At 53.5% G+C, this 19930-nt stretch overlaps 1 protein-coding gene across 1 annotated transcript; it reads left to right on the top strand.

Annotated features, from left to right (window-relative positions):
- The first annotated feature begins 535 nt into the window (after positions 1–535).
- LOC122374714 (connectin-like) lies at positions 536–19284 on the top strand. The gene is made up of 3 exons (XM_043353634.1): positions 536–1593; positions 16873–17102; positions 17396–19284. The coding sequence occupies exons 1-3, from the start codon at positions 555–557 to the stop codon at positions 17693–17695; spliced, it is 1569 nt and encodes a 522-aa protein (XP_043209569.1). The 5' UTR covers positions 536–554; the 3' UTR covers positions 17696–19284.
- The last annotated feature ends 646 nt before the right edge of the window (positions 19285–19930 follow it).

The following is a 19930-nucleotide window of genomic DNA, read 5'->3' as shown; positions in this document are numbered from 1 at the left end:
GCTTCAAAGGATTGCTGGCGAACCACACAAACTACATCCATCTGTATGGTCACGGGCGCGGCCTTCATAAGTGCTTTACCATGTCTGGGCGTTGCCCGGTACTGTCCCATAAAAGGCATCATTTAAGGCGCTGATTTATTTCATACGGACTTATTCAGCACCTTTGTCCAGCGGGGCGCCGTTCATCTTATCGCGGTCATTTAGCGAGCGGTCTCGGTCCATCCGGACAACACGGGTCGAGGTCAGACGTGAGATAACGTCGGCCATAGGTCATGAAAACGACAGAGATCTGTCTCCAGAAACACGCGCAGTCAAATGAGTTCAGCAGAAGATGCCATTTTTTGGTCCCGGTGTCTATGTTGCGCTGCGCTTTAACCGCTGATCTGATTGTATTGAGAGCATGTGTGTGAAGCTGCAAGTAGGGTGTTGATATCAATGACCAGTGGTCTGAGGTGTTTCCGGTGTTGGAGCAGCCATTCCCTTTACCATCGCTGCTCGTATCGTATCGTATAAAGATAGTATATTTGACTCGTCCGTGTCCTCCGCAGAGCACCATGTCCCGGCTCGGCGCGCTGCCTCTGGCGTTGCTGGCGCTGCTGCTAGCCCACTCAACTCTCGCCAAGAAGACGCCCGCCTCACCCCCGGCAGAGCCGCCGATCGACTACGAGTCCTTGGAGAACGTCTGCGACCTGGTCGACATGGTAGAGACCGTGTTCTGTTATTGCGACTTCCTGGAGCGCGGCGAGGGCGAGACGGCCAACTGCTTGGTGTACAACAGCCCGCGCGCCTCAGACCGCGTCTGGGACGCGTTCTACCACCAGCCGAACCTGCACCGGCTGACAATCAGCGGCCGAGGACAGGGCGGGCTGGACGCTGTGCCCACGCGCGCGCTCGGCCACCTCCGACAACTGTGGGCGCTCGAGATGAAAAACACCGGCATCACCAATATCACCGAGGACGCGTTCGGCCGCTCCGAGAGCATCTCCGACCTGGTGCTGTCCGGCAACGGCATCACGGAGCTGGCGCGACGCTCCTTCAGGCATTTGACCAACGTTACCCGGCTGAACCTCGGAGAGAACCAGCTGCGCGTCATCAACCGGCACGTGTTTGTGGACATGCCGCGGCTGAGGCATCTCTACCTGGACCGGAACAGCATCACGCGGGTGCGCAGCGGCGCGTTCGTGCAGCTGTCCGAGCTGCGCGACCTCGATCTCTTCGGCAACGAGCTGCGCGCCGTGTCGCGCGGCACGTTCAAGGGCCTGTCGCAGCTGCGGAGGCTGTTCCTGCACCGCAACCAGCTGGAGGTGATCGGCGATCGGACGTTCGCCGAGCTGCCGCGGCTCACCGAGCTCGATCTCTCCGAGAACCGGATCCAGTTTCTGGGCGGCCACGGCCTGGAGGGGCTGGGCAACCTGGTGAAGCTGGTGCTGCGGGATAACCGTCTGACACAGCTGCAGCCGGCCACCTTCAGCCACACGCCCGGCGTGTTCTACCTGGGCCTGCAGCAGAACCGCCTGCAGACCCTGGAGCAGGCCACCTTCCGGCCGATCATGGACAACATGAACAACATCACCATGTACTTCTACAGCGCAGGTCAGTGACGCGGCAACTCGTGCATGCCAACATGTAAAGACTTTCTTCATAGCGGAACCTGCTGCCTATTAAAAACATGACAGTTATGCTCGTGGTTATTCAATGTAAAGCAATTAAAAAAATGAGTACATCAGTTTAGTTGAACTCAATAACAACTACGTAAGCATTTTGTTTTCGAAAGCCCCTTGACATCTTTTTCCTGCTAAATGCAGGGTACATTGCAATCGTTCATGTCTTCTTCGCTTAATCAGTCTTAGCAGGGCATTTCCAAACAAACACAACCCAGGCACGACATAGAGCCATTTAGGAGTGCATGCGATCGGGCCCGTGGCAATCTCGAGCGTTTCTTTTTAGCATGTTGATGACATGTTACTTCAATTTGTCGGTAAGTCAAATGTTAAAGCCGGTTTCCTACGATTTCATGCCACTGCAGTGTGCCATCGGCTTTGTCCCTGGCCATGGCACGCGTTACAGACAGGAATAGACGGTATTCGTTACGATACCTAAACATTTCTGAACATTTTTTTTTGCAAAATATCTTTAAGAAGTTAAATTGCCTGATATGATGTGACCAGTGAGCACAGTACGATTTAAAAGTTGTTAGTGATTGTTGCATCTCAGTTAGAATGTGTGTAGTGTAGTACCCCTCCCCGGGCCCCCCGCCGGCTGGCAGCGGCGGCCGGAGCCAGTCCGACCTTTAGCCGGCCGGGTCAGGTAACCGGGACGGCCGCACCGCGGCGCCGCGCCCGGGCCGGCCGGGAGACGGGGTCGGGTGCCCGCCGGCGAGCCGTCGGCAAGGGCGCGGGGCACATTAGTCGAGTTGAATGTACACTGTTCAGTCTTGAGTGCGAGTGATGAATGTGTGAGTGCAATACACTACAAGTGGCGACGAGGATGAGATAAGCGGACTGCATTCAAGACGACATGTTCCAGTCACCGGCGCCACCGGAGTTCCTGTCGCGGCCGGGACAGCGTCCTGGGAGCTGGCGACAATGGTACGAGGACTTCCTGGTCTTCGCTGAGGCCAGCGGGTGGTTGGACTGGACGGACGGTCGTCGGACAGCGTTCCTGTTGACAGCAGTCGGAGCGGAGGCACGTCGACTCTACCGAGCTGCTGCTTCAGCTACCAAGCAGGAGAACATCGAACCTGGAGTAAGTGACACTGACGCCGGCGGCGCTGGTGCTGCAATTGTGTCTCAGTTCGATGCTGCTGTAGCTGTTTTCAAGAAACTGTTTGAGAGCGATTCTGATGTTCGTTCTGCTCGCTTGAAATTCCGGAAATGCACCCAAGGCCCTGATGAGTCATGTGTGATTTTCCTGGCCAACCTCCGCGAGGCAGTGGCCTGTTGCAGTTATGGTGCCCTGACTGACGACATACTGCGTGATCAGTTTATCGAGGGTTGTCGCTCTGACCAGCTTCGTGACAAGCTGATAATGATTGATGACCTATCTCTCTCCAAGCTAGAGGCTGTGGCCGAGGCCCACGACCGGGGCTTGCAGCGAAAAGCTCTACTGCACGACTCATCTGCCGGTGCGACTTCACATTCAGCTCCTGCGGTGGAGGTGGCGTATACTGGGCAGCGGCGCAGCACGAGCCGCAGTGACTCAGCGCGTAAGCAGACGCAGCGTCAGCCTCCTGTGAAGAAGTCAGGTACGTGTCGTGCCTGTGGTCGACCGGGTCACTGGGCAAATGACAAGGAGTGCAGAGCGAGGAACCTGAAATGTTTCAAGTGTAACACTGTCGGACACTTAAGCAAGTGTTGTCCTCGTTCTAACAAGACCGGTGCTGTTGACAATGTGCAGATTTTGTCCGTGTCTGCTAAGGATGACGTATGTCCGGTCGTTCAGACAGTGTCGTGCCCGTACTATGATGCCTTCATTGAGATGAAGCGTGTCAGGATGCTGGTGGACACCGGCTCGGCGGTCAGCATCGTCCCAGCAAGGACGTACTGGCAGCTCTTCAGTCACGTCCCTCTCCGTCCTGCGGGTAAGCTCGCCCAGTGGAACGGCAGCGGCATTAAGGTGCTGGGTAAGATGTCAGCTGACGTCACAGGACCGGACCAGCTCTCCGTTCCAGCGGAACTGTACGTGGCGGTGGGTGATGTACCGATCATGGGCCGTGATCTCCAGCATCAGCTCGGAGTCACGGTGAGCCGTGGCAGTGTCGTCTGCCAGGTGAAGCAGGATCAGGTGCTGCCAGCCATCAAGGGATTCGTCCACAAGGTGCGTCTGATTCCCGGAGCTGTGCCCAGCACGCCACACCTGAGGACTCTACCGTACGCTGTGAGGCAGGAGGTCAGTGACCATCTGGAGTCCCTGGAAGCCCAAGGAGTCATCGAGAAGGTACCCTGTGGCTCTTCGCCCTGGTTGTCTCCGATTGTCGTGGTCCGGAAGCGAGGAGGTGAGGGCCTGAGGATCTGTCTCGATCTGACGGCGGTGAACAAAGCCATTGTCGCAAACGGCTACCCCATCCCTCCGATGCAGGAGATGCTGGACAAGCTCCGAGGTGCCAAGGTGATGTCCAAGCTCGACATGAAGTCAGCCTATCATCAACTGGAGCTGCACGAGGAGTCCAGGAACCTCACTGCTTTCGTGCATGAGGGTCAGACCTGGAGGTACAAGCGGTGCTGCTTTGGGCTCAAAAGTCTTCCGCAGTGTTTCCAGAAGCTCATGGAGACTGTTCTGCAAGGCATCCCTGGTGTTCAAGTCTACCTGGATGACGTACTGGTCACAGCGCCCACCCGTGCAGAGCACGACGCGAGGCTCAGCACCGTCATGAAGCGGCTGAAGGACTACGACATCACGCTGAACAGGGACAAGTGTCTGCTGGGTGTTGTGTCGCTGGAGTTCCTGGGGTTCGTCGTGTCGGAACGTGGGATCGAAATCTCACCAGATCGGGTCCAAGGTCTTCGAGACATGGGACAACCCCAGAACACCAAGGAGCTCCAGGCTGCACTGGGGTCCCTCGCGTTCTACAGCAAGTTCGTGCCCAACTTCAGCTCTCGGGTAGAACCTCTGCGGCAGCCGCTGAGGAAAGACGCCCCAGCCTTCCGATGGACGGAGGAGATGACAGCTGCGCTGGAGGATGTGAAGTCGGCGATCCTGAACTCGTCTGCGCTGGCACCGTTCGACCCCAGTCTGCAGACGTTCGTCACGACCGACGCCAGCGACGTTGGTCTCGGGGCCGTTCTCTCACAGATCCACCCAGATGGAGAGAGAGTGGTGGCATTCGCCTCCAGCACGCTCAGCGCAGCACAGCGCAAGTACAGCGTAACTGACAGAGAGGGCCTGGCATGCGTCTGGGCGTGTCAGAAGTGGCACAAGTACCTATGGGGCAAGGAGTTCGTTTTGCGGACGGACCACGCTGCCCTTCGCTCTCTGCTGTCTGCCAAGGGCATCGGTCGGGCCAGTATGCGAATGTCTCGCTGGGCCGTCAAGCTGATGAACTATGCGTTTCAGGTTCAGCACATCGAGGGGAAGTTGAACCAGGCTGATGGCATCTCACGCCTTCCCGGCAGTCATGGGGTTGCAGAAGACGAGGACCAGCTGGTCGCAGCCCTGGAGGAGATGATGCCGGCGGTGAGCAGCGCCGATATCGCCGCAGCAGGCCTTGAAGATGACGAGGTCAAGACGCTGATCTCGCAGATCCCACAGCGCTGGCCGTCGAAACTGAGGGAGGTGCCGCCTGTGCTGAAGCCCTACTTCAGGTACAGGAACGAGCTGAGCATCGAGAAGGGTGTGGTGTTCAGAGGTGAGAGGATACTTGTTCCTTCTGCCCTCAGAACCCGCGTGGTGACAGTTGCCCACGAAAGCCATCCCGGGATAGTGCGCACGAAGCAGCGTCTGCGCGCAGTCTTCTGGTGGCCAGGGATGGACGGCGAGGTGGAGACGGCCGTCAAGAACTGTCCCACCTGCTCAGTCGCGGACAAGTCGGCCAAGACGTCCAGGACGCCTCTCATCCCGGTCTCGCTGCCTACTGCACCGTGGGACAAGGTGGGAGTGGACTTCATCGGTCCGATGCAGGGTCCGGCAAATCAGAGGTACGGCATAGTGCTCACAGACTACTACTCCAAGTGGCCGGAGGTGGCGTTTGTATCAGAGCCAAGTACAGACGCCGTGATTGACTTCCTGACGTCAGTGGCGACCAGAGAAGGCTGGCCGAAAGAGCTGGTGAGTGATAATGGAACCCATTTCACGTCAGCACGGTTTGCATCGTTCTTGCAGGCTAACGGGATCAAACACATCAAGGTGTCCCCGTATCATCCAGCAGGTTCCGGAGCTGTGGAACGCTTCAACCGCAGTCTGAAGTCTGCCATCCAGATAGGTGAGCAGCAGAAGGCAGACAGGCGGCGGCACGTTCAGCAGTTCCTGATGGTGTACCGGGCGACGCCGCACGCCACGACGGGGCGCAGCCCGTCAGAGCTGCTGCACGGACGCCAGCTGCGGACGTCACTGGAGAACGCCGTGGTGCAGAGCAGTGACTGCAGAGGTGACGGCGCCATCCAACAGCACGTCCGGAAGAAGCAGCGGAAGATGAAGCGGTATCATGACCGAACGGCAAGGAAGCCCGACATAAAGGTAGGCGATCTCGTTCGCTATCGCCTGATGCCAAGGCCGCGCAAGGGAAAACCTCGCTTTTCCAAGCCATGTGTCGTCACCGCACAGCGTGGTCCCGTGTCGTTCGAGCTGGAGGGTGGCATCAGAGTCCATGCCGAGCGACTCTCCCCGTGTCATACATCTGTCCGCCGGCCTGATGTTCCCGGAGGAGGCGGGCGAGAACAGGCTGACGAGCCTGATCTGCTTCCTGACGACGCCGGCGGCGGCGCCGAGACTGTTGGCGTGGAGACAGCCGAGAGAAGAGAGGCTGTCGGGCCTGACCAGCTTCCTGACGGCGCCGGAGGCGGCGCTGGGACCGTCGCAGTGGAGACAGGCGACGGCGGAGCGGCCGAAGTCGACGTAGGTGGAGACGTCTGGAACGACTCTGCCGGGAATGCCTCTAACGTCGACGTCGAGGACGCCGGAAACATGGAGGGCCCGTACCGCACGCGAGCGGGACGGGCAACGAGGCGCTGGTGGAGATGAGCGCTTCGGGGGGAAGGGAATGTAGTGTAGTACCCCTCCCCGGGCCCCCCGCCGGCTGGCAGCGGCGGCCGGAGCCAGTCCGACCTTTAGCCGGCCGGGTCAGGTAACCGGGACGGCCGCACCGCGGCGCCGCGCCCGGGCCGGCCGGGAGACGGAGTCGGGTGCCCGCCGGCGAGCCGTCGGCAAGGGCGCGGGGCACATTAGTCGAGTTGAATGTACACTGTTCAGTCTTGAGTGCGAGTGATGAATGTGTGAGTGCAATACACTACAATGTGATTATTATTGCGAGAGAATATGAATGTTATCGGAGCTAACAACAATATCTGGGTAGAATTCACAGTCGCCGCCAGCCCGTTATACCGACGTTCCTCGTCTCCAGTCGTCTCCCGTCGTCTCTCCTGCCGTCTCTCCCGTTATGTCTTCCGCCGTGTCTCCGGGGCGGAGATTCCGCGGAGGTCGCCACTCCTCTCCGACCGAGAGGAGACAAGGTCAGGGCGACCTCCGAGATGAGCGATCACCGGTCGGGCCGCGGCCCACCACCACCTTCTGCTCCACCCCTGTGTCGGCGGGAGCGATGGCCTTCTCGTCGCGTTCATGGCGAATATCTACCCGTTCCAAGAAGACGAAAACCAAATTGACTATCTAAGTAAATTGATTATCCCAGCAGTGTTGACGCCCATCCTTTTCACACCCAAGTATCACAAACTCTTACGTTTTTTGGACCGTCTTTCCCAGTAGGTACTATCGGCAGACGGCAGTATCCAAGTAAATATGATTTTCGTTGCACCCCACTCGCCAGGAGAGTTCGTTCTCTTAGTTTGCAATGCTGAGCATTCCTGGTTAAAACGAACCAATGTCACGGCAATGCGCTGCTCTTTTCTTTCGCCTACATTTTCTTTACCCCACCAGCTAGCCCTTGCGGTTGAGGCTGCAACCGACCCATTGCCGCCAAAATTAGCCCTATTAGTGGCAGACTGCTGGAACCACCCACCGCCGCCGCCGCCCCTAATTCGTTCTTAATCCTATGCATGCCGACAATATATTGTCGGACGGGCAGAGGCTTCCGGCCAGGTGCGGTGGGGGGGGGGGGAGGGGAGGTGTTCGACCCAGGTGGTCAGAGCTACCACGGGTGGAGGGCTGTTGGTATTGGCAGGTCATCCACCGCTGTCTGACCTTTCTGTATCCGCCCGACCTCCTTCTGACCTGTAGGTCACACCAGTGTAGATGGAAAATGTTGGGCAATCGAGAGCTGTTAGATCAGAATCATGGAAAATGTGGAAAGTTGAAAGACCTTATGGCAAAATAACATATGGGTGTTGCCTTCGTAAAAATACATTTATACTCTAAGGGACTGAAACAGATCAGTACATAACTATCGGCTGCCCTGACCTTACACCGGACATTCTCCCAGACCTCCTGTAGCCACCCTGCAGCTCAGTGGTGGTGGCTGGGCGGCGCGGCGGTTTGAGCTCGGCTCCTACTTCTGCAGTGCACCCGTCCGGGGACTCTGTAAAACACCGGACATAGCTGTGGTCAGTCAGCGCCCGGTCCTTCCACGAATGGACCGGTCTGGAAAACTTATAACTTATTTTGCCATGAATTTAGGGACCCTGCATCCACATGACAGCAAGTGTAGGACATAATTACAAGATATAAGCGCTCACCAAGCTTATGTAGTATAACACGGAAAGTGGCTTGGCCAATTTTAAGTGCAGCTAGTTTGTAGCGTGGGGCCGGTCGCCCCTCGTCGTTGGTGGCCTGCACCCTCCGTTGCGCAGCTTTCTTCTACCGTTACCCGAGCGGTGCAGGTGTGGGACCTCAGTGACCTCCACTTGACCTCAGTCAATTGGGCTGTTCCGGTCGGGATAAAAAGGTGACCTGGCGACGGGGCAGGTCAAATGCTGACGTATCGAATCGTTGCAATCTGAGCCATTTAGCCATACTAGTGGTTTTTAAACATGTCTTTCTGAGACATTGCTTACTTTTCTTTTTCCTGGTAACAGTGCTATTGATTCTGCAACGCAATGCAGGAAGCTATATAAAGTATACATGGTTGCGAAATAATGCTTCGCCTGAGAGGGTGTATGACGACTGGCTGGATCAAAAGAAGGAAAGTTAGAATGTTTACGACTTTTCTGGCCTGCTAATGCATGTTTGACGCGTTATTGGAAGATTTGTGACATGGTTTTTATCTAAGGCTGGGTTGAGCTGCAGCAATTTCTTCATGATTGATTTATTCACTCGATTGGTTGTAGATAGGTGTTTTAGCAAGTCTGCAGCAAATAATCCTTGCAGATTTAAACCACCCATCCGATAGGCGATTAATGGTTCCGACTGGTGTACGTACCTTCGTGCACTGCGATGCTCTCTGAGGGGCGACTTTAAATCCGATTTGATGTGCAGTTAACTTATGTATGTTGATAAAATGAGAACCAGTCGCAGATAGAAGCAGCAGATGTGAAAATGGATACCTAATGTTTCATGCCAATAATGATGAGCATATGTCAGCCACAATAGCCTCATTGTTGCCAGAGCATGTTTACAAAGGAGCTAAGTTGCAAGGTATCTAGGTACGTCGCATTTGAAGTGCAGCTGAAATCTATAAATATCATTCACGGTCACCCCTCGACCGGTCCCCTTTCTCTGCAGGGCACGGGACAGTGGTTTACCACCCACAGCATGACCTGTGTTTTGCGGACGGGGTGGGACCACAGCCCTGTAGCCTGACCACACCATCACTCACTGCCACTAACCGCCTATCGTCAGCCCTTCGCCGAGTCCGTGCAGCCTTCCCTGAGCCCTGCGGACAGCTGTCTGATCGGGGGATCGGGGCCGGCCACCGCCCCAAGGAACCCGGCCAAAGGCAACACCCCCTCCCCCGGCCCCACTCCTCGGGGTAATCTCCCCCGTCAACAGACCATCAACGGACGGGGAGGGGCGGAGGCGGGGCGGGGAGGACATCACGTCACCGGGACGATCAGCGGTGCTGTGAAAGACAAACCGATGGGTGGCACGTCTCCGGTGGTTTTTATCGGGCCGGTTCCGGCCTGTCCTTCCTCGGCGGCTGTCGTGGGTGCGTCGAGGGACGAGACGAGAGGGCCGTTCTGCCGTACCGTACTCACGGAGCTCACTGCAGTTCAACTCGTCCGGTGTCGGGACTGAAATTTACGGCAATGGTCATAAGATTGAGTGATTTCCTAAAACATACATGTATTTTATATTCTGATTGTCCTTATGGAACGATTATACATACTCAATCGTCAAAAGATCTCACATCAAATTCCTCGGATGGTATAACATTTCCTCTCTGTTCCATCCCAGAGTAGCAGAGAAGGCGCCACAAAATTTACCCATTCCCTCGTTTCACATTTACCAGTTAGCCCAGATACCCCGTCCTTGGCCTACCCATGACCGGTTATGGTTATATTCTAACCGGGACTGATGTTGTAATCGGTTATCGCTCGTGTTCCTTCGCCTTTCCCGCGCGTGGTGAGAGTGAGGTTTTATTTCATTCCTACCACCTAAAGCCTCCATGTCGCCTTTTATAATGACCTCGACAGTGGAGGACGACCTTTTGTCGTCTCCTCCGATGTCAGAAAGGAGAGCCACACTGCGTTCGATTTGTGAATAAATATGCCACAACTGAAGGAAATCATTCATTGTTATGAATTTCTTATTTTTAATGTGAGCATAAAAATGATGGTCTAGCTTGGAAACGTGTCAACCAATATGTGATGATCCAAATTTTCTATCAACAGCTATAAGCTCTTTTTTTAGACTCGCCTTCCACGCTGGTGCTGCTGGGTCAAATCTTCTGGTTTCCATTATCCATATTGCGTTGTTGTAGATCTTAATGGAGTGCTAAACCGTCTGGGTTCTCACTTCTGATGACTCAACACTGTTGAGTCAACGTCCTCGCTGATGGCTCTCTACCAGGTAACCGATCAGCGAACCCATGTCGACCCGACATCTCCTGTGGCGTAGCCTGTGTCTCGTTCTATATGACCCACCGCGCCGCGGGGCGCGCAGGGCGGTCCAACGCTGAACAGAGGCGGTGCCGCGTTAGTAATGAATGGTTGGAAATGGGTTACGTCAATGGTGGGACTCACCAGTGTCGTCTAACTTCTTGACATCAGAGTCCAGACGGTGACATAGCGGGACCCTCTCATCGTTAGATGACAGGCCAATTAGTGACAGGGTTAGCTGAAGTCGCCTGCCCTTCTGACAGACACAAACACCTCAGCCACTGGACCTCCTACCGGCCGCAAACATCGGCATTTCACACTGTCTGCTAGGGTGCCAGGCTATATTTAAGACACCTTGCATTCGATTTTATAGGGCAGCTGGCCGCCAGCCAATGCATACATAATTGCGACTCGCACCTTATCGGTGTCATCACGTCTTCTTAGAGAAGATTGAGTCACGACATTTAAAATGTTTGGTTTATTTGGTGTTCAGTGAATTGACAGACATCCGAAAGATTTCCAAACAATGTCAATCATTTTGGCACCTAGTCCTAAAGTGAGTCACAACTGAAACTAACTCTGCCCTTCGAGATAGATGGGCATCTATATCCCTTTCGAAAAAAATCATGCTGTCGCAAAAGTGTAGGATTCAGTATCAAAATAAACAAGGCATTGAAAACGTTTCGGGAAATGTTAGAAACTCACGACTGAGGTAAAAAATTACCAGACAAAAATATTAAAAACTTAGGAGAATGAAGCTTAAAAGGACAGTATGCTTAGTAGCAAAGAAACAGTCGTCGGTGACGAGATTCGGCAGTCGATGGACGCGTATAACCATGCATTCAGTTATCAAATGTCGGGTTGGTGAGTCACGTGACCCAGTGCTCGGACACAGCAGCAGTCTATGACGTGTGTACCCGATCCGGTGACCCGGGTGGCAGTTCCGGTCTCACAGGGTGGTCGGGAGCTCACAGTACATACATAACGGGCTCAAACGGGCGGCACAGCAACAGCACGGCACCTGACCGGACCACCATCCACCGACAGGTAGCCCGGATAGCTGTGATGCGAGGTCAGACCGAGCTTTGCAACTGTCAAAATAATAAAAAAGGCGCAGCTGGCTAGTGCCAGGGCTGATGCCATGGAACGTATGAGCCGCTGGCATCTTGCGTTAGCTGTGCGTTGCCAACGTCACTTCTCATTAGACGCGGGAAACCACCGAGATCCAAGGGCACATAACATTTGGACAAAACACTGCATTCATGCGCTGAATTCCTGCATTTTGGGCCGTCTTGGTGCGTTCTCGTGGCATTCACAGCCTTTGAAATCTGACTGATATCGCGCTGTCATTGACGTCATTTCGGGCAGATGGTAGGCAAAACATCCGAGACCTCAAAGCTGTGTGCTAAACTGAGATGCTTCATAAATTTAAAATTTTGAAATTTACCATGTTCTTTGCATGAACTATAACATTTCCACTTTGCTCGTAGTTGAAGAATAATCAGTCATATTCAATATCCGGCACAAGGAATATTTAAACATACATTCTTGTGTGACGCCGGATAATTGGATCAAAGCATCACATCGAGCCTTGATGTCCGATTTGTGAGGCTTCTGAAGCACAAGCGTGTCGATGTATTGTTGTTTGATTTTATTTGTTCCCATGTTTTGTGGCTTTCGAAGCCCATCGTCCAGGGCCGCTGACTGCACTGACCTTCACCTGTCCCAGACGGTGCGATCGTCTGTCCCGGGCGGTGCGATCGTCTGTCCCGGGCGGTGTGATCGTCTGTCCCGGGCGGTGCGATCGTCTGTCCCGGGCGGTGCGATCGTCTGTCCCGGGCTGAGCACCTGTGGCATTATCGGCTGCTGTTGGCTGTCTGCCAGCTGCCTGTCCGGCAGCCCGACTGTCCTGTTGCCTGTCTGATCCGCTCCGACCCGCTCCGGTCCCGGCTGGTCCCGGCTGGTTTGTTGCTAACCGACCGACGTCCAGCTGAAACCACATCCACCACCGGGTGACAGAGTCCACGGAAGGAGTCGTGCTCCGACGCCGACGAGGCTCGTCTTGTCCCGCGGAAGTGGCCGTCTGGCGGATGAAACCCTCTTCAGGTTGCACTCCTCTAAACCATTGGTTTCAGTCGTGCTGTGTGTTTTTTAGACCGTTGACTTGTAGCGTGGTGACATATAAACCATGCCTGCTGATGTATCGCTGCAAAAAGTAGCATTCCAGCACCAGAGTCCTGACCAAATGATGCATGCGACTTATAGCTGAATTGTTGTGCTCTGGGCTTCCAGAAAACAACTCAAGGAAGCACATTTTCAGTAGCCATGCATCGGTATGCTGGAATTTATAGAACCGCTTCCATTCCAACATGATCATCGGATAGTTGTTTCACCTTTTCAAGATAACTTCCGCTACTGCTCATAGATGTCACTACTGGTCAACGCCTGCAGCTATGCTGTGCCGCATTGCTTCTACATGCAGACGGTCAGTTGTCACGCGGGATTTAACTCATTTTGGCAGTAATTAAGCCAGGAAATGTGTTATTGAACTGTAAATAGTTGGTGCCTCCCGCCGTAAATGCCTACAATCGAACTTTTGATCATTCAGTCAACGCATCGCTGTGGTCAGCAGTTGTACTGCTGAACGGTTTACCCGAGATATTAACTAGAGAATATCGTGTTTAGGTCGCTGTGTCTCTGGGAGCCTGCAGCATATCTGAGTGAGCAGGAACCGCGAAGACGCGGACGGCCGCGCCGCGCGTCTGTGAATCATTTGTGACGCGCCACGGAAGCTGCCTCAGTGGCAGCTGACGGCCATTAGGGCGATGACGGCGGCGCCAGACGAGCCGAGACGAGCGCTTCAGCTGCATCAAACGGGGTGTGTGGCACAAATACGGGACTATACTGTTGGAAACGGGATGGGGTGCTCGTTCAAAGGAGACTATCCGGTAAAAACGATTTGTCCAAATTTTGAAGCTTAACTAGAAAGTTGAGTTGTTTGAAAAGGGGTTGTTTAACTGTCGTGCATATAACTATACTCTCAGCACTCATTATTCTTATCTGCATAAATACTCTTGTCAGGCATTTTGCAATAGCATCCTGGCGCCTTTACAAATCCTTTTCCAATTCAATCCAAACTAAAACCACTTGGGCCATTGTGGCTAAGTGGCCAATGTTGGGGATAAAGTATTGCATTGTGACAATGACAATAGGCATCCTTTCACTGTATCAAATGCAACACAGCAGCAGTATCCCCACCGTGTCGTAAAAAAAGAAGAAAAAGGAAACCTCCACCCATGGCGTGACATCATAGCTCGTAACGGAAATGAAGCATCAGATAAAGCTCCGCATGACGTTCGCCTGACGTGACATGATTTACAGTCAAACACCGGTAGGATTTTAACCGTGGCGTGATGCTAATTTGTGATTGGAAGCCCGGGGTGCGCCGTGATGTGACGTGCCGCGGTGATTTGCAGCCTAGGCGTGTCTCTGGTGTGTAGTGAGTCATTCAGAGGCGTCCGGAGTCAGGACGAATCACCGCCGATTGGAGCGGGGCCAGGTGCTCCCGCGACGGGGTTAGAGGTAGCGCCCCTCCCCGTCTCCGTCTGCTCGGGGCTATAACCGGCTGGTGGTCACGGCCAGAACACTGGAACGTGCCCTTTGGGTAGCCTGTATCGTTCAGGGGGAAAGGGACGTGCCAATGGCTAGCCATTGCGGAACAAGGAGCGAAATGTAACACCGCCATGAGCTCAGGCATGCAATATGTTGGAAGTGGCTACTACATTGGAGCAAGGGGACTAAACAGCTTAACAATATTCAGTTTCAGGATATGGAAGTAAGAAAGGGAAAAATAAATATAGCCGCAGGCACCACTTATTATGTTATAACGTTAAATGCTATTCAGTTCAACGAAAGACCCTTGTATGTATTTCTAAATGTGTTGAATCGTTTTGGCAAAAGGCAAACATGCCCGCCATTGTGCTTACAAAAGTGTGCTGTAAACGGTGGCTAGTCTGTTGCTACGTCCCCACCGCCTAACTGGAAGCTGTGGCGAGGCTCCACCTGTGCAGCACTTGGCGGCAACCCTGTCCAATGGGGGTCACAACAGGTAGTACTCCGGGCCCGTCTCTAATCGGTCAGCTCGGCTGGCCTTGGCAGCGAACTCGGCCCTGTGTGGGCTGGGCTGATCCGAGCCGGCTGCTGCGAGGGCTGAGCTGTGTGTGTCATCGGTATGCGTCCATACCGATGTCGCTCGTATAATTTGAATGCCTTTGGATAGACATAAGTTGTCTGATAGAGTGAAGCTCTACGCAGCACTAGCCAAGTAGCAATGGCATGCAAAGCACAAACGCAACACCATTAGCTGTCTGAGCCGTAACCGTATCGGCAGATGGAATTATTCACGTCTCTCTCTCTCTCTCTCTCTCTCTCTCTCTCTCTCTCTCTCTCTCTCTCTCTCTCTCTCTCTCTCTCTCTCTCTCTCTCTCTCTCTCTCTCTCTCTCTCTCTCTCTCTCTCTCTCTCTCTCTCTCTCTCTCTCTCTCTCTCTCTCTCTCTCTCTCTCTCTCTCTCTCTCTCTACGTAGTCAGGGTCATTTAGACTCATGACCCATCCCTGACCATGATTCCTCTCTCTCCCTCAACAAACGATATCCCATAGGACAGTTGGTCTTTTCACACCGTTGCATGCAGCCGACTGGCTGGCCACTCGCGGTCTCCTGTCAGTGGTGCTCTTAGCCTATCGACGATCGTTAATCAGCCAACATGGCACATCACAGGTCCGTCGACCACCTCTGGCTGACCCAGTGACACGCAAGCGGTCAACCAGTGCCCCTCGGCTCCTTTGATCTGTGCGAGCGTCATCGGCTGCGTCACTGCCATGAAACCGTCATCGCCAGGTCGCCTGGCACGCCGGCATGCACGATTAATTCCAGTGCGGCCCGATAATTATAATTATAATTATAATTATACCTGTAATGGCCGCGCCTGGCTGCGTTAATGGGAGACAGACGGTGGCGTCTCCAATGGTCTCTTGCGTGTTACTGTGAGGACGAGAGACTTCTGGCGGTATCTAGCTGGTTTATCTATCAAGAACTAGCAGGCAGTCAGCAGAAGCATATAGCATACTGATGGCGTCAGGTGTCCACTGGTCAAGTCAATGATCCAAATCAAGTCAATGATCACCATCACCACAAAGCAACACGGTGTTCGTAGATCTTATTTTTGATCCCGAAGTTGAGATTCAATAGAAAATAACTACAATACGGTGGTGTTTTATGCATACTGAAGTGACGCCCTTGCAGCACTTATCAACAACTAATTAATCACATAAATGCTGCATCATTTGTCCAGCACACGGACGCTTTCTTCCGAGTGAAGTCACCAGCGGCGCCACGCGTGTGTCCTGAATAGGTGCAGTATCTGTTTGTCCCATCTATTGTCTATCTGGAGTGGCGCGGCGCTGTTTCACAGCAGGGTCTTTATTCGGGCCGGCGCCGGCCGCACGTGGTGCTTCAGTAAGGTGTGCCGCGTTCTCGACAAACAACGGTAGACGGTGTGTACTGTGTACCCGCAGTCGGGCCACTGATAACGCGGGAATGTCGCCTCATTACCTACCCGACATCCGCCAGTCAGAGGTGGAATGAGAAGACGATGAGGCGACCCCGGAGCCCACTGTGCATTACGGGTGGAAGGAATAGTATCAGAATGGGAAGAAATGCAGTTGTCCTATGCAATATACGCGTATATGCTAGACAATCTTTTATCCGAACATCAATATCCAGAAGGGGTAATCATGGACCGTGATTCCTTCTAAATCAGACTTTGGATTTATTACTTATGGCTGTGGGCGAGACGAAACGAACAAATTTACCGACTGCGACTCCATCCCCGCGGCTTGGTCGGCTAGTGACTCGTCTGGCTGCCCCCTGTCTGTCCGTCACTGTGAGAGTAATGGAAGGGAGTTTCAGGGAGTATGTTGTTTGTTTTGTTAGGATAAAGGAGAGTAATGAAGAGTTTTCTAAAACGGTAGAGAGAGTTACAGAGAGTTTCTCGAGGGAAGTTTTGGGGTGTAATGGAGAGTTTTGGAGGGGGTGTAATGAGGAGTACCTACCACCTGGGAGTTTTGGGGTGTCGTTTTGGTGAACTCCCCCTGGGGGTGTCATGCGGAGTCAGGATTTTTCTCAGTGTGTTTGACCTGACCTGACCTGACCTGACCTGTGACCCTCTCCACAGAGAACACTCTGCAGTGCGACTGCCGGCTGGCCTGGCTGATCCGCCTCCGCTCCCGGACTGCCTCGGCGCACGTGCGGGCCTCCCTCGAGTCGACCATGTGCCACATGCCGCGGGCGGCGGTTCCGGAGCGGCTCGGCGGCCCGGGCTCCGATTCCGGACTGGCCACCGTTCCGGAACTGGAGGGGGAGGAACCGGCCGCACTGCTGCCCGTCAAACTGGTGGACCTCAAGGTGAGGATTGCACTGGAGAAAGAGGGAAGAAACTCTGTTTTCACGGGGCGAGCTAGGTCTCAAAGCAGAAATCTTTATGAGTCCTTTGGGCTCCGGCAGTTGCAATATTTGGGGAAGGGTTTCTGAGAGCATTGGAATTTTTAACAAAGTTTGTGCTTTCGAATCTCCGTTCCATGCCCTTGCTGTGCTATAATGCATTGCTCACTATCGTGAATCCCTGAGTTGGTACATACGTACCTGAGCTCCCTCTGTTAGATTTATGACTGACCTGCCCTCTGCGCCTCCCTCCCCAGCTCTCGGAACTGCCCTGTGACCGTCCGCTGGCGGAGGAACCGGTGACCGAGGAGGTGCCCCGGCCAGCTCCGCAGCTGCAGAAGACACCAGAGGTGCTCTCCTCCCCTCCACAGCCGGCCCGCTCCTCCCTGACGACCGGCGCGCCTCCGCCGCCCCAGTCCGCAGACTCCACGGCTGAGGTCAAACTGGGCGGCGTAGGGGCCGGTCTCGGCGGAGGTGGCGACAGCGCGGCCTGCTCTGTGTCTGTCAGTAGCGGTCTACTGCTACCGCTGGTGGTAGCTGCGGTAGCTGCTCGGTAGGAGTCATTACTCGTGGCGGGAGAATGACCCGCGACTGTGTCACGAACTGGTCAGCCCGAGTCGGGCCCGAGTGTAGTCAGAGTCAGAGTCAGTCCCAAAGTCAGGGCTGTGGCAGGAGACAGAGTTTAGTCAGACGAAGAGACGCCGGTGACTGGTTTAGTCTCTGGATGTGCGGGTATTCGACTGGACGGCAGCATACCGGTTGGCCAAGCATCGCCCAGAATATCGCTCAGTGGACTGGACATCCGTGTGATTTTACACTCGCGCTCGCTCACAGAACAAGACAGCTGAGACATTCCATCGATAAAGACGCCCAGCTTCGCCATCTCTGAACCAGTCCAAAGGTTCTCCAATCTTGCCTACGGTGCAGCTGCCATCAAACTATGAGTCCGTGAGTTCTCCCCGCTTCACCAGTCAACAGGCCTGCAGTTCTGAGACAGATGTCCGCGGGCAGTCCATCCGGTTGCCGCCTCCACTTGTCTCACACAGACGGGCGGGGAAGTCTTGCCAGTCGGCGCGGGGCCGTGTCACAAAGGTGCACCATTCTGCTGTCACCGCTGAACCTCGCTGGCTGGGTCACCTGCTGCCGGCTGTCAGCAGTCAGAGATGATAAGAGGACCTCCCTATGTGTCGGGGTCGCGGTCGACTAGGATGACAGGCAGGGAAACTGGCGGCTGAACTGCTGGATGCTGACAGCTGGACAGCTAGACAGCTAGACAGAAAACTGGATAGCTGAGCACGTGGACACCGGGTGGACAGGCGTGTAACTGATCTGTCTAGTGCGTGTCCATCAAAGTGTCTTTGCAGCGGTGTCTGTCAGCTTTGGAACCGCACTACCATGAAGTGTATGGAGCCTTCATCAGGTGACACAAGAGAAGCGTGCGCTATGGACTATTGACTTCAGTGATGTAGAAACTGTACGGGGAACCTGTCAACTTTGCGGGCTGTTCACAATATAGTTTCAACGATCATGCAAAGTTGGCTCAATGGAATGCCAGTTTTCGACAATGCTGCCCATTGCGATTTTTTCGGGATGGGGCCAGTGGGATGTGACTGTAGACTCTTCCGGTGTGACTGATAGGTTTCAATAGTTGTCCTGTCTTGATACCGTACTTGGTTGCCAAAGCTATGAATATAGCTTATTCTATGAATACCACGGATGTTTTAAATGGTCGTAACGCCAGGGACGCGAATCATTACCGATTCAGCGTCAGTTTGCTAGGAGTTTGGTCGTGTCTTTTATCTACGCGCTACGTATCTCGCACTGCTGTTCCTTTTAATCTTCGAATCGTTATGTATGTAAATGAATGACAACTTCGTACGGAAAACTAAAATGAGCCGCTTTTGAGGCTTTATATTCGAATTCCGTGGACCGTAGGCATATGGTATTATGTAGTGGATTTGTGAACGAGTGTTCGCATGGTCTTGTGAATGTGTTAGGTATGTTTTAGCCTGTGTGTTTGTCTGTGCTATATTGCTTCCGTTTTTGTGTTGGTGCCCAGCAAGAACTTCATTAACACTGCCACTTATGTTATTTGGTGCTGCCGCTGTCTATCCAATCGACAACAAATAAAGATGCTGAGATTCAGGAAAGCAAGTACGACAGGCGACAGGCATGTTATTATTGTGAGACTCGTGCATGGAGGTAATCGTTTTTCTTCGGCGGGGATGAGAGAACTCGTGCTTCCAAGAAATGTCTCCCGTACTTTGATCGAAAAGGATATGCTCATTTAAATTTTGCATAATGCATAGACTCATAAGGTGAACACTACATGAACACTAACGGAGCCAAAAACAGACACTTCGAAACAAGAACACAAGACCTGTCTAAGCTTAGCACGCACAGGCACTCCGGTCCACTGTTCAAATGGCACGGGGCACGAGACATTCGGGTCGTAACTAATAGCAAAAAATAACCATAGATGGGCCAAAGAAAAGGACTCAGTATCGCGTTTCAAACCGGGATAAATCTTTTGAAGTGCGGTACTTCCCTATTCACTTATTTACAGCATTTATTTTGGGGTTGCAATTTTAGGAAATAATGTAGGTAAAGCGCCTGAACCACTTTGCACACGATTTTGTTTTATCACTGCAAATGCATAGAAAATCTGTCTGAAAAGACGTGAATGAAAGTTGGTTAGCGAGTGTGTTAGTGAGATGGTGAGTGAGTCAGTAAGTTAGAGTTTAGACTGTAGATAAGTGAAGTGATATATTCAGTTAGGTACTGAAGTATTT

The sequence above is a fragment of the Amphibalanus amphitrite genome, unplaced genomic scaffold, assembly GCF_019059575.1.
Source record: "Amphibalanus amphitrite isolate SeventyFive unplaced genomic scaffold, NRLGWU_Aamphi_draft 001699F_arrow, whole genome shotgun sequence".
Classification (NCBI taxonomy): domain Eukaryota; kingdom Metazoa; phylum Arthropoda; class Thecostraca; order Balanomorpha; family Balanidae; genus Amphibalanus; species Amphibalanus amphitrite.
Note: the sequence above shows the minus strand (reverse complement) of the source record. Positions and strands in the feature narration are given on the sequence as shown.

Excerpts from the sequence above, each read along its gene's own strand:
- LOC122374714 (XM_043353634.1), top strand. The coding sequence starts at position 555 with ATGTCCCGGCTCGGCGCGCTGCCTCTGGCGTTGCTGGCGCTGCTGCTA. Across the intron at positions 1,594-16,872 it reads CATGTACTTCTACAGCGCAG|AGAACACTCTGCAGTGCGAC; the intron begins GTCAGTGACGCG and ends CCCTCTCCACAG. Across the intron at positions 17,103-17,395 it reads TCAAACTGGTGGACCTCAAG|CTCTCGGAACTGCCCTGTGA; the intron begins GTGAGGATTGCA and ends CTCCCTCCCCAG.